The sequence below is a fragment of the Fomitopsis serialis genome (assembly GCF_022376445.1).
Source record: "Fomitopsis serialis strain Sig1Antser10 chromosome Unknown B0H18scaffold_2, whole genome shotgun sequence".
NCBI lineage: Eukaryota > Fungi > Basidiomycota > Agaricomycetes > Polyporales > Fomitopsidaceae > Fomitopsis > Fomitopsis serialis.
This window is the reverse complement of record NW_025954962.1, coordinates 1383433-1396074: the sequence shown is the minus strand read 5'-3', so window position 1 is coordinate 1396074 and position 12642 is coordinate 1383433. Positions and strand designations below refer to the sequence as shown.

At 55.8% G+C, this 12642-nt stretch overlaps 5 protein-coding genes across 5 annotated transcripts; 1 reads left to right on the top strand and 4 right to left on the bottom strand.

Annotated features, from left to right (window-relative positions):
* Positions 1–110: 110 nt before the first annotated feature.
* Positions 111–2648, bottom strand: B0H18DRAFT_1113375 (uncharacterized protein; the record flags this gene model as incomplete). The annotated part of the gene is made up of 6 exons (XM_048032939.1): positions 111–271; positions 335–490; positions 565–1776; positions 1832–2400; positions 2452–2546; positions 2601–2648. 6 exons carry the CDS (start codon positions 2646–2648, stop codon positions 111–113), a joined length of 2241 nt encoding a protein of 746 aa, XP_047900644.1.
* Positions 2649–3358: 710 nt separating this feature from the next.
* Positions 3359–4556, top strand: B0H18DRAFT_201577 (formyl transferase). Its single transcript, XM_048037088.1, has 4 exons — positions 3359–3436; positions 3493–4210; positions 4268–4365; positions 4434–4556. The coding sequence occupies exons 1-2, from the start codon at positions 3379–3381 to the stop codon at positions 4122–4124; spliced, it is 690 nt and encodes a 229-aa protein (XP_047900643.1). The 5' UTR covers positions 3359–3378; the 3' UTR covers positions 4125–4210; positions 4268–4365; positions 4434–4556.
* On the bottom strand, positions 4493–6189 carry B0H18DRAFT_1113373 (uncharacterized protein; the record flags this gene model as incomplete). Its single annotated transcript, XM_048032938.1, has 13 exons — positions 4493–4534; positions 4600–4710; positions 4764–4834; positions 4902–4918; positions 4970–5044; positions 5092–5107; positions 5168–5225; positions 5280–5296; positions 5359–5407; positions 5463–5642; positions 5717–5883; positions 5940–6101; positions 6153–6189. The coding sequence occupies 13 exons, from the start codon at positions 6187–6189 to the stop codon at positions 4493–4495; spliced, it is 1002 nt and encodes a 333-aa protein (XP_047900642.1).
* Positions 6190–7043: 854 nt separating this feature from the next.
* Positions 7044–9719, bottom strand: B0H18DRAFT_971183 (FMN-dependent dehydrogenase-domain-containing protein). Its single transcript, XM_048043771.1, has 12 exons — positions 9508–9719; positions 9391–9445; positions 9120–9335; positions 8956–9025; positions 8746–8907; positions 8256–8689; positions 8150–8198; positions 7966–8077; positions 7749–7852; positions 7564–7634; positions 7397–7507; positions 7044–7341 (listed from the first exon to the last, which is right to left on the bottom strand). The coding sequence occupies exons 1-12, from the start codon at positions 9549–9551 to the stop codon at positions 7300–7302; spliced, it is 1470 nt and encodes a 489-aa protein (XP_047900641.1). The 5' UTR covers positions 9552–9719; the 3' UTR covers positions 7044–7299.
* Positions 9720–9888: 169 nt separating this feature from the next.
* Positions 9889–12617, bottom strand: B0H18DRAFT_971167 (FMN-dependent dehydrogenase-domain-containing protein). The gene is made up of 14 exons (XM_048043769.1): positions 12151–12617; positions 12038–12092; positions 11719–11979; positions 11597–11666; positions 11378–11539; positions 10876–11324; positions 10776–10824; positions 10650–10724; positions 10583–10584; positions 10457–10508; positions 10366–10398; positions 10241–10311; positions 10080–10190; positions 9889–10029 (listed from the first exon to the last, which is right to left on the bottom strand). Exons 1-14 carry the CDS (start codon positions 12198–12200, stop codon positions 9988–9990), a joined length of 1482 nt encoding a protein of 493 aa, XP_047900640.1. The 5' UTR covers positions 12201–12617; the 3' UTR covers positions 9889–9987.
* Between the last annotated feature and the right edge of the window lie 25 nt (positions 12618–12642).

Below are 12642 nucleotides of genomic sequence, written 5' to 3'. Positions count from 1 at the left end.
TCCGTCTATAGACCGAGCCTGGCGATATACGGCCCTCCGGGTTGACCTGCTCATCCGAAGCAGATGAATTGCGGGTCGACTGAGGCACAGTCTGGTCGGGGGAGACTTTATTACTCGTGTCGCGAGTCGGTAAGACTAGTGGTCGGAGGCTGCGCGCTGACCCGTAGCTGCTCGACGGTCCGTGCGACCGGACGACTGGAGGACGAACTGTCCTTCATCGGACCGGCCAGAGCGGTTGAAGACGCGAACGATCCCGGCTCTTGGGTCAGCCCTGTTGCGACGCGAAGGCGGAATCAGCGTGCGACAACAATGCACGAGTAAAAATCCTACTCACTGCCAATGAACGAGGTGATCTCGTACTGAGTGCCTCCGGAGTTGACGTAGTTCCGGAACCTACTGCCAGGCAAGAGCATCGCAGAGTCGTCCGGTTCCGCTTCCAGAGCCTGTGATGGAGTCCTACTACCGAGCTGGAGCCCATCCTCTGCCGTAGCTGCAGTCGGTATATCTGGTCTCGGTAGCGACCGCCTATCGTTGCAGTGGCAGGCTCCTGTTCAATAGTGATACTCTCCGGCCTATCCACATCCTCTGCTCTCGATCGCGTGCTGTTGTCCCGGCTCAGAGGCGGCACCGGCGGCGCGGCGTCAGGCTCAGACGCCGCCATGCTCGCCCTCGGCGGGTCCGGGAAATTGCTCAACGACAGGTCGCTGGTCAGCGTGCTCCGCGTCGCACGCGTGTCAGTGCTGCTGCTTTTTTCCTTCGGGAATGGCGGGCGCGACGCCAGCATCATCGACACCGACATCGACATCGGACTCGAGGCGCCCGAATCATTCCCGTCCGCGGGCGAGAACAGTCGCAGCGCGACGATCGACTTGTCGAGCTCCTCCTGCTGCCGGATGAGCTCCGAGATGCGGGACGAGCGCGCAGATCGGATGAGTCCCGTTGAGGGTGGCCGCAACACGCTCTCCTCGTAGCCCTCCATGATCTCGTTGAAGCCCGAGAGGGGCGAGCCAACTGCAGAGCGCGGGGACTCCTCGTAGATGGCGAAGGTCGCCTCGTCGGCGATGCTCTGGTTGATGGTTGCGGATCGGGAGTGGGTAGGAGGGGGGATCGTCAGCTCTGGTGCTTCTGGTGAGTACACACGACTGAGCACAGCACTCTGGCGATCATCGAGAGCGGCGGATGTTCGGTCATCGCCGTAATAGTCGTCAGGGGACACCGACCTAACGGACGAACCCGCAGCTAACACCGTGGTGTACGCTGGGTCCTGCCAAGCGACAGACTGCCTCCGCTGCGTCGCCGAGTGCGGAGTCTCGACGTCGATTGCTGAGTCTCGAAGGGGAACGTTGACCTCTGTGTTGCCCGCCGTGTCACGATACCACAAGCGCGCCTTCTCCAGATCGGGGGTAGGCACAGCAGGCCGGCCAACCATCCGCTCAGAGATCCTCCGAATGTTCATCCACGAAGACATGCGCGACGCCGACGACGCTCGCTGCATGAGGGTTGGCCGGCGGCTGTTAGCATCCGACTCTCGCCCAGTGGCTTGCAGCATCTCGGGCGAAGAGATCACAGGGCGACCCATTTCGGGCTTGAAGTCGGGCAGACCGCGGAAAGAACCTGCACGCTGGAAAGGGGATGGCTGTTGTGGCTTCGGCTTCGGAGCCTCATTCCACGATCGACGGCGTAGGTGGTAGAACGCGTAGGTGAGCATGAAGACGATGAGGACATAGAGTTCGACGGCCTGTAGGAAGCGGCCTGCAATGGTCTCCGTGAACTCGACTGGATGATGCGCGTTAGCTCAACCGAGCGAGATGAGGGACGCCGAGAAGCTCACACATGGCGATGTTCCCAATGCCAATCAGCCCACTAACAACAAGAGCGGTTATAACCGCGGAATAGCCGGCAAGTGCCTTCCGGACAGGGAGTGCGTTTTCGTTGACCAGCATCTTGACCCAGCAATTCAGTAGGATCTTGAGGATGAATACGAAGGACAGCACGACTTGGATAGTCGACTCTATCTCGTACACCGGGCCTATCTGATGCAGCGAAGTAATGAGGCGGTACAGGATCTGTAGGACGGGGTCAATGAGGACTAGTGCGAGGGTGAACATCTCCAGGATGAGGCCTAGGAGGCCCCATCTGCGCCAGCTGCCGTTGTGAAGGGCGTTGTATTCAGGCCGCGCTTCGCCCGGAGGTGGTTGCGCGACAAAGCCCCAGAAGAAGAGGAATCGCAGTCCGAAGGAGAGCGCGAAGCCTACTTCGCGCACACTGGTCAGTCCGGAGACAGATTGGAGGCCAGTGTTGGTGTTGACTTTCACTGCGCCGCGTATGAGGAGTTGGATGAGGTCGAGGATGGTGGCGACGAATGCAATGATGACCGACATGTGTAGGCATAAAAGCAGGCTGGCGAGGAGACTCAGTTGCGGTTGGGAAAAGAAGTGTGAGGAGACGTACCTATCCGCCCGCTTCATAAAGATAAAGAAAGTGAAAACACCAAGGGACAGGATGCCCACGCAAAAGAATGGAATATCAGCAAGGATGCACTGAATCTGTAGACTCGGGGGCTCAGTCGACAGGAAGGGCGGGATGGTACAAGTACTCACAACATTGACGCTGCGGGGGCTCGTGAAGGCTGCTGCTACTCCGGCCATGTGCGTAACGGCTCAGAGTATTCAAGTATATGTAACTTGGACGCTGTCCAGCCTCGCCTGAGATTCCTCGGGCAATGGTGGGCAGTAGTCGGTCGACAGTGTGCCGATGTGCGGGTAGGTAGCAATGGAAAGCAGGAAAGACCAGCTGGCTTGTTATCGCAGGGCAGCGTCAGTCCGGCTGAGAGCACACTACGAGCACCAGGTAGGATGAGATGCAGGAGACACAGGCCAGGTCCGGGGAAGGGGAGCCTCAAACGTGAGCAGGTCCGAGGTCGTCGACCAGGCCTCGCACTCAGTCAAGAAAGAAGAGACGAGCAGGGGCGCCGAACATGAAAGGAGGGGATAACCGCCTTTGCACACTCGCTGAGTGTGGTCTTGACGACAAGGGGTCAGTCAGACGGCGGAAGGTGGAGGGAGGATCCAGACGTGTGCGACATGTAGACCCTTGCCTCGCAACGTAATCTACTTGCGGGGTACTAGCCGAACGCGGTCTGATTCTGGTTGGATCAGTGCTCAGACTTCGCGATGCAGCACTCGTCGCTGCCAATCATCGCCCAGAGATGCCCCCGAGGCGCAGGCCGCCTCACCGTTGGGCGTCGTCGATTGCCATGCCAATGCAGAACCCATCGCGTCTCGGACGCGTCTCGGACGCACCGGCCACGAGCACGTGCCCCCGTGTCGTCGCGTCAGGGCAGCGAAAACGGCTCACAGTCTGCCCTCCGCCTCTGGCATGTCGCATGCGGGCACTCCCCCTCCGAGGCGCATCGCCGTGCTCATCTCGGGCTCAGGTGTGTCTGCCAATTTATCTTCTCCAGGGAGAGGTCAGCCGATCACATAAGGGTAGGAACAAATCTCCAGGCCCTCATAGATGCCCTGAACACTCCATCGCTACCGGATGCGTCCATATGCCTCGTCCTCTCCAACCGGAAGGCGGCCTATGGTTTGACCCGCGCTGCTAACGCAAATCCACCCATCCCTACCGCCTACCTCGGACTGCAGCCGTACCTCAAAGCCAACCCAGGCAAGACGCGCGATGACTACGACGCGGAAGTCGCCCGCATTGTCCTGAGACACAAGCCAGACCTCGTCGTCCTCGCGGGTTGGATGCACATCATGGGTGATGGCTTCCTCGATACCGTGGACGGGTACAAGAAGGTCGTCGATGGCGAGGAGAAGGTCGAGAAGTCGGTCCCTGTGATCAACCTACACCCAGCGCTGCCGGGTGCTTTCGATGGTGCGCATGCGATCGAGAGGGCTTACGAGGCGTCCCAAAAGGGCGAGATCACACATTCTGGTGTGATGGTCCATCGAGTTGTGAAGGAGGTCGATCGCGGAGAGCCTATTCTCGTGAGGGAGGTCGAGATCAAGCCCGGCGAGCCAATAGAAGACTTCGAGGAGCGACTGCACAAAACAGAGTGGGAAATCATTGTGCAGGGTACAAAGAAAGTGCTGGATGAGGTAGCTCCTGTATCGTAAGTCCGTGACAGTTCTGGAAGCTGTGCGTTCCATGACATCGGGTCGTTAGCTAGGCGACAGATTTACTTGACGTGTAGCCGTAGCCAGTACGTGAGTGTGCCTTTGTTGTGCCAAACTTGTGCTGATACGTGGTTGTCATATAGGATGGAAGTGTACCATTATACCAGAATGCGGTGTCGCAGTGTAGATCCGGCTGCCTAAGCCGTAGTACATAGTGTCCAGTACGCACACAACAAGATAGGTGAGTAAGCAAGTCGTCATGAACTACGTACGTGTATGTGACATGCATCTACGAAACATCCAGTACAGCACCCAACTGCGGCCCCATTAGGTCTTTATCTTCTCCCGTATGAAGACACCGGGCCCAATCATAGCCTGGCAAGCGTGGGCTGCCAGTCTACGCGCTCCACCTAATTCGCGACGAGACGGAGAACGATTCTGAACGCATCCAAAAGGAGTAACACAAAGGGCTTACCATCTCCGGTACCATCTCCTTCACACTCGTAACGCCCAAGAGGCGCATACCCAGAGTGATCTCGCGCTGCATGATCCGCACAGCTTGCACGACGCCCGCTTCTCCGTAAGCCTGGCGCTTTGTGAGTGGTCGATGTTCCCAGAAGGTCATTGACCGTGACTTACGCTATTTGCGTACATGAACACGCGTCCGAGGCCGACGGCGGTTGCGCCGAGGCATAGTGCTTTCAGGACATCTGCGCAATAAACATTAGTTGGATACTGATGTTCAGATGTGAGGGCAAGACCTGTGCCACGCCTCACTCCACCGTCGATGTAGACTGCGAGCACTGTCAGCAATATCGTTGCAACGCTAAACTTACTCCCCGCACTTGCCTTCTAGCTTGTCGAACACGTCGGGGCGCTGTTTCCGAATTCTATACAGAACCTCCAATGGGGGAAGGGAGCTGTACGGGGCGTCAGCCGCTCTCTCACACCGGTAGAATGAACCTACTAGTCCAACTGTCGACCTGCACGGGGTAAGTCCATTAATAAGGCATTGACCCCGCGTTCAAGTGGCGTCTGCTCACCTCCGTGATTGGACAACAGGATACCATCGACGCCCGCTTCCGCTGCCAGAACGGCGTCCTACGACCCGATCAGCCGGAGCCCAGGAAGGTGATAGGCTCCAGCGTTACTCACTGCGACGCATTGTACGCCTGTTCCGGATTCGATGATCAGTTTGCAGGCACATCAGTCCTCCAGTACGTGATGCACCCACCCTTGATGACGATGGGCAGTTTGGTTACACTTCGGAGCCATGGGACCGTCTTGGTCACCCCGATGAGCATGCGGACCGTCCTGCGAGCGCGAGCCAGGTCTCACCTCCTTGAAAGTCATGTCCGTGTCCATACTGTGCAGCGAGTTCCCGATCGTACCGTCCATGTTCACCGACTTGTCCTCGGCGTCTTCCTCAACTTGGGGCATGTCCTGCGCCGCCTTCCGTGCTATCCGGCTCCGCCTCGCGTCCTGGTCCTCCAGCTCGAACGGCGCGCGGACGTCGCGCTCGCGGTTCCCGCCCACCGGTGCATCGACGGTCAGAAGATCGCATTGTAGCCAAGCCGCTCGACCTCTCGCACGCGCCCCTCGGCAATCTTGTTGTCCTTGTGCTTGTAGAGCTGGAAGAAGAGCGGTTGCGAGGGCGAGACACGGGCCTCTGCGATCTGCGTCACGGAAAGCGAGGATGCGGAGGAGACCATCTGAATGATGCCGGTACGGCCCGCGCCTCGGGTTATGTTGGCTTCGCCTGATCGACCATCCTTCAGTATTCGGGACATACCTTGAGGAAGATGGCTGGCGTACCGAGTGGGTGCCCCAGTTTTGCCAATCCTGCAGCGCTGACGAAGATAGGGAGCGATGACTGGATACCAAGGATCGTCGTCGAAGGGTCTACTTTCGAAATGGGCCTCATCACACGCGGATGGAAGAAGAAACGAGAGAAAGCGGTCCCGTTCTCGCGTTTTGCTTGCGTCTGCGTTAATGTGTGCGCCCACTTCGAGGACGGTACTGACTCACTTAGCTCGTCGTCCGCGCCGGATGCGTAGTAGGACATGGTCTTGTACGACATCACTTTCATGGCAGCATCCTGTTAACGAGAGATGAGTCTAGACATTCATTGTCCGTCTCAATAAGCCAGCTGACCTCAATATCCTGTATACTTAGCATCCTGTCGATGCGCGGTCTCCTCGCGATAGCCTCCTCCACTCGAGTTCATCCTTCGTCTTGCGCTTGCTTTCTCGCGCTGCTTGAAGAGACTCGGCACCAGCGATATCAACGTCACCAAGATGCTTCTCAAGGGGCAGATTCTTTTCCAGTGCATCTGGAGGATGTACAGGATCATACACGGCCGTGGCATCTCGTCCAGCATACTTCAATATGATGTTCGGACCTCCTGGATGATCCTATGCTCGGGCAACGTCCTATACATTAGAGTTCGTCTACGGAATGGCGATGTCTCACACGCACCGGTAAGAACTCGGTCACATCATAAACCTTGTTATGAAGTATGACCCAACACGAACTGCCGAAGGCAAAGTACACCGGGACAGTCGTTACAGTTGTCTGACCTTTCTCGGTATGTACAGGACGCTTACCTAGATGTGTTGTGCCGGGCGACCTCTTCCAGCGACCATACATTGCCGGGCATGTCGGTTCTTCACGGCCGTATCTGAGGGAGCGGGGAGGGTGTGCGTCGCGACATGGGAGAGTTCCCGCTTTAACTACCTCAACAGAGCGCTCCGGATCGCCAGAAGGGTACACCGTGTCTTCTGCAATATATAGTAAACTCTTAGCGACTTACGCGAGTAGTGTGATGTGACCGTGCCCCGAACAGCTTTACCCCGTGTTGTGTACCTTCCGTGCCGATCTTCTGCACTCATGCGCGAACCATGCATCCACCTTGACTGAACTCGCTTGTTGAACAGAATAATCGAGATTACCTACAGGAGCATGCCGTACTACGGCAGCAAAGAATCCGGACACGCGTTTGCCCCGAGATGCATCCGCATGTTCATCACGAATGTCAACAAGATCTTGACAAGATCAGCGACTGCCATCGACGGAACATGCGTACGGAGTTAACATCGTAAAAGACGTCTGATCTCCATTGAGAGCAGGCGCCCAGCGTCTTTGATACAGGCACTAAGTATCTAGGAACGTATGCTCACAGGCGAGCAAGCAATGGCTGCCAGTCGACACGCTCTACCTAGGAGACGAAGTTCAGAATGGCAGTCGAAAGGTTGAGGGGATCTGGGCCGTACCAATTCTGGCACAAGCTGGTCAACGCTGGTGACGCCTAGAAGACGCATGCCAAGGATGATCTCGCGCTGGAGGATACGGACTGCCTGGACGACACCGGCCTCGCCGTATGCCTAGAGACATTCCGTTCACATCAGAGAGAAGAGAAGCGCGCGATGTAAGAACGCACACTCTGCGCATACAGGAACGGACGTCCCATTCCTACTGCTTTCGCGCCCAAACAGAGTGCTTTGAGGACGTCTAGGGGTTCACTCACGTAAGGTGAGTATGCATCCTTGCGGACCAATTACTATAGCTGTACCTGTCCCTCGATGGGCTCCGCCGTCGATGTAGACTAGCACAGAGACGTAAGACGACTAGCTCGTGACGTGAACCCAGTGAACATACTTTCTAGCTTGTTGAAGAGGTCTGGCCGTTGTTGCCTGATCTTGTACAGAACCTCGAGAGGCGGTAGGGAACTACCAAAGCTGTTCAGGGTGCCAGCCCACTAAAGCACTAAGAAGACTTACTAATCCAGTTGACGGCCTGAAGCACAAAGCTGAGATGATGCAGGATGCCGAATTCATGACACTCACCTCCATGATTGGAGAGCAGAATTGCATCGACACCTGCTTCAGCGGCAAGAACTGCGTCCTGGATCGCGCTTAGCATAAGCCGCACGGTAGGGATGATATATCTACTCACTGCTACGCACTGCACGCCTGTTATGCAGTAAGTACATCTCCTGCGAGAGAAATTGAGGGAGATGGGCTTACCCTTTAGAGCAATCGGAAGTTTCGTGACTGAGCGCAACCAAGGTATAGTCTGCCAACATACCGATCAAACCACGACTCTCACTGGGTGTTGGCTGGCCCAACATACCTCCTTGAACGTCATATCCAAATCCATGTTCTGCAGAAGCGCTCCAGCCGTCCCATACAAGTTGGGTTGTTGACCTTCGATCTCCTTCTCCACATCATCCGGCTGGCGGGGCATCTCCCCAGCTGTCTGTCCATCGGTAGGCTCTCCCTCCCGTTCCTGCTCCTCCAGGTCGTACGGCGCACGAATATCGCGCTCGCGGTTGCCAGAGACCGGAGCATCGACGGTTAGGAAGATAGCCCTGTAGCCCAATTGCTCTACTTCGCGTACGCGTTTCTGTGCTATGCTGTTGTCTCCATGCTTGTACAACTGGAAGAAGAGTGGCTGCGAAGGTGAAAGGCGGCCTTCCGCGATTTGCGAAGGCGATAGCGATGCATTCGAGGACACCATCTGGATTATACCCGTCCGGCCTGCGCCCTTGGTGATGTTGACTTCGCCTGGTGAAAACGAGTTTCAGGTAGGTAGCTGAGATGTGTGAAGGACGATCGCGTACCGAGCGGATGCCCTAACTTTGCCAAGGCGGCACCACTCACAAAAACAGGAATTGAAGACTTAATCCCAAGAATTGTGGTAGACACGTCAACTTTGGATATTGGTCGTAGAATTCGTGGATGGAAGAAGAACCGAGAGAAAGCTCGGGCATTCTCCCTGTGCGCTGTGGGGCGTAAGGACGATAGCCAGATACATGGACATTTGCGCTCACTAGTCTCATCGTCCGCAGCGGAAGAGTAGTATGCCATGGCCTTATGGGACATGACTTTCATGGCAACGTCCTAACGCCTGTCAGCAAGCGTCCGAAGCCTCTGAGATGCACGGTCCTCACCTCTAAATCCCGTAGACTGAGCATTCTATCAATTCTAGGCTTACGGCCTGCGCTTGCTCTACACGTATCTCATCCTTCGTCTTCTTCCTGGTCTCACGCTCTTTCTGCAACGCAGCAGTTCCAGCGATGTTGAGCTCGCCCAGGTGTTTCTCAGGAGGCAGATTCTTGTCCAGCGCATCTGGAGGGTGTATTGGCTCGTACGCTGTGGTAGCATCGCGTCCAGCATATTTCAGGATGATCTTCGCTCCTCCCGGGTGTTCCTGCAGCGTACTCTCGTATGAGGTTGGTTGGTGCACGTCGGGCAGGTCGACTCACAGGCAAGAACTCCGTCACATCGTACACCCTGTTCTTGATAATTACCCAGCAAGAACTGGAGCGAGGATTAACAAAAATCGTCTTTCGCATGTCAAACCAGTGGCGCTCAGCACTGACCGTATTGAATTATGTTGTGCGACCTCTTCAAGAGACAACGGCATTTTGACTTCAGGCGACAGCGCGGAGGGTCAGAACAACGTTGCGGCTGCAGCGGAAGAATATATAGAGGCCGCGGTCCCTAAGTACATACTGCCGGAGTGCCCGGACCTCCGAGATGTCTGAGAGTGCAAAACCTCGATCTGCAGCATGTCGCATGAGAGTAGTACCGAGTCATGCAACGGTCATCCACACGGAATCGCGGATACAGGATTGCTCATATGATCGCGGCCCGGCGTGCTCTCGTTCAGCGCTCAGCAGGCGCTCGTACGTCGTCTCACTGCACTCCAGTCGTAGGCTGAGTCGAACATCAGTCCTATGCCAGTGACCTCCTGGGAAGCGTGAAGAAAGCGTATCCAACATATGCAATTGTTTCGACACCAGTTCGTAGGCTAAGTAGGATGATTCTATCTATGTTGTCGCAGCCTGATGGCCACAAGTTCACATCTTAGCCAGCAAGGGCTGCCAGTCTACTCGTTCAACCTGTACCAGAGATCAGTATAAATGGAGAAAGCGAGCACCTGATCACTGACGAGGTTCGGTGTGAGCCCTTGCACACTCGTGACGCCGAGAAGACGCATTCCTAGTATGATCTCGCGCTGGAGGATTCGGATCGTTTGGATGACTCCAGCCTCACCATACGCCTATTACCACATCGTCAGCAGCGAAGGACGCAGACAGATTGCCGACGTACGCTATTAGCAAAATGGAAAGCTCTTCCCAGTCCGACTGCTCGTGCGCCGAGACACAGGGCCTTCAACACGTCTGTTGAAGCTTAAATCAACACACGTCCGACTGGCGCAAAGGACAAGCAATCACCTGTTCCACGATGGACACCGCCGTCTATGTAGACTGCATGGGGTAGGTGCGTAAGTCATCGGCTGCGCGTGGTTAGCACTTGTGCATGTACCTTCCAGCTTGTCGAACACATCTGGCCTTTGCTTGCGTATCCTGTACAGCACCTCCATCGGCGGCAACGAGCTGTCGGCAATGTCAACGACGTTGATACGAGGGACCGGCGCGCATAAGAACTTACTACTCCAATTGACGTCCTTAACAAGTGATTTAGCAGAGCTCACGCGCATGAGGATGGGGACGCTTACCGCCATGGTTGGATAGTAGGATGCCATGCACACCCGCTTCGGCAGCCCGCACTGCGTCGTCGACGCATTGGATGCCTGGAGAGTGGCTCGGTCACCGATGGCTTTCCACAGTCATGGATGGAGTACCTTTGAGGACGATGGGAAGCTTGGTCGTCCTTTGAAGCCAAGGCAGAGTCTGCAGACCTATCAGCCCACCCATGTCGCCGTGGTGCACGGATGTGCTTACATCCGTCCAGGACATGTCGAGCTCAGCGGTGGTCCTCAACCCGCCCGACGTGCCGACCAGCACAAGCTCTCCATCAACAAGCTTGTTATCAGCATCCTCAGGTCTCTCAGGCAACTCGCCAGACTCGCCCGGCTTGCCGGATGCCTTCTTTGCCTCCTCCACTATGCGTTCCTGCTCTTCCAGGTCGAAAGGCGCCCTTAGGTCGCGCTCGCGGTTGCCGTTGACAGGCCCGTCGACTGTCATGAACATGGCATTGAAACCGAGCTCTTCCACCTCGCGAATGGCCTTCGCCGAGACGCTCTTGTCCCTGTCCGGGTAGAGCTGGAAGAACAGGGGTTGAGATTCGTTCACGCGAGCTGCCATGAGCTCTGGGCGGGATACGGAGGCGTAGTGGGACACCATTTGAATGATGCCCATTCGGCCGCACCCATGTGTAATGTTTGCTTCGCCTGATGATGGGTCAGCATACAAGGAGTGCAACGTAGGCGGTCAAAAGACGTACCGAGAGGATGCCCCAACTTGCCCAGCGAGGCAGCACTCACGAATATTGGGAGCGAACTGTCGAAGCCTAGTATAGTAGTTGAAGTGTCAATCTTCGAGATTGGCCGAAGGATGCGAGGGTGGAAGAAGAAACGGGAGAAAGCTCGTCTATTCTCGTTGTATGCTGTTGAGATGATGTGAGCATTATGCAACAGTCAACAGTCCGATGCGTTCGACGCACTGATTTCGTCGTCGCCCGCAGAGCGATAGAACGCCCACGCCTTGTACGGCAAGACTTCGCGTGCAACATCCTGGGCTCAAAAGTCAAGGGACCGTTCTCAATCAATTTCTCGCATTGCATACTTCCATATCTTGTAGACTCAGTATTTGATTAATTGGCCTCTTTCTTGCACGAGCCTTCTCTACACGAATCTCATCCTGTGTCTTGGGTTGGGTCGCTAGTGTAGCCTGTAGCTCCTTAGCCCCGGTGCTGTCAAGAGGACCCAAATGTTTCTCTTGAGGCAAATGCTTGTCCAGAGCATCCTTCGGATGTATAGGTTCGTACGCTTTCGTCGCGTCGCGGCCAGCATATTTGAGAATTATCTTGGACCCCCCTGGGTGCTCCTTCACGTACATCTCGACTTTAACAGAGACCACATAGATGGAAGACGGTGCAACGTACGGGCAAGAATTCGGTCACATCATAAACCTTGTTGCTTATGATTACCCAGCAGGAGCTACGGTAACACAACGTCAAGGCAACCCGGCGACAACATCGAGCGACAGAGCGCGTACCTGGCATTGTTGTGTTCTGCGACCTCCTGCAGTGACCAAACGCGAGCCATTCTATATCCAGACCAGCCAGAGTGGATTCGGACCGTGAGACGTACGGAAAACCCATCCTTCTTATAAATGGACAATCGCGAGCGGAACACGGGGTATTGCGAACGGCATCGGGGCACCTCTTCCAGCAGGTGATCATGGCTCGTGCTGTAGATAGACTCACAAGTGACCAGGCAGGACGGCAACGGAGATACACTTCAGGATGAGGTGAGTAGCACGGCTGTCACTCGGTCCATGATTCTTTTGGCCTGTGTTCACTCAAGGCATTGAGTGTGTGTGCTTCGCTGATCGTCTATCTTTGACTTGCAGGTAGTCGTCGGATGCGACACAACGACGTCGACAAGACGCAAGTGGCCTTTGAAGCGGCAGCATGACAAGATATATTGGCTGAGTAGGAGACATGGCGACCGCTCGATATAGGGCTGAGAACCCGACGCTGAGCTC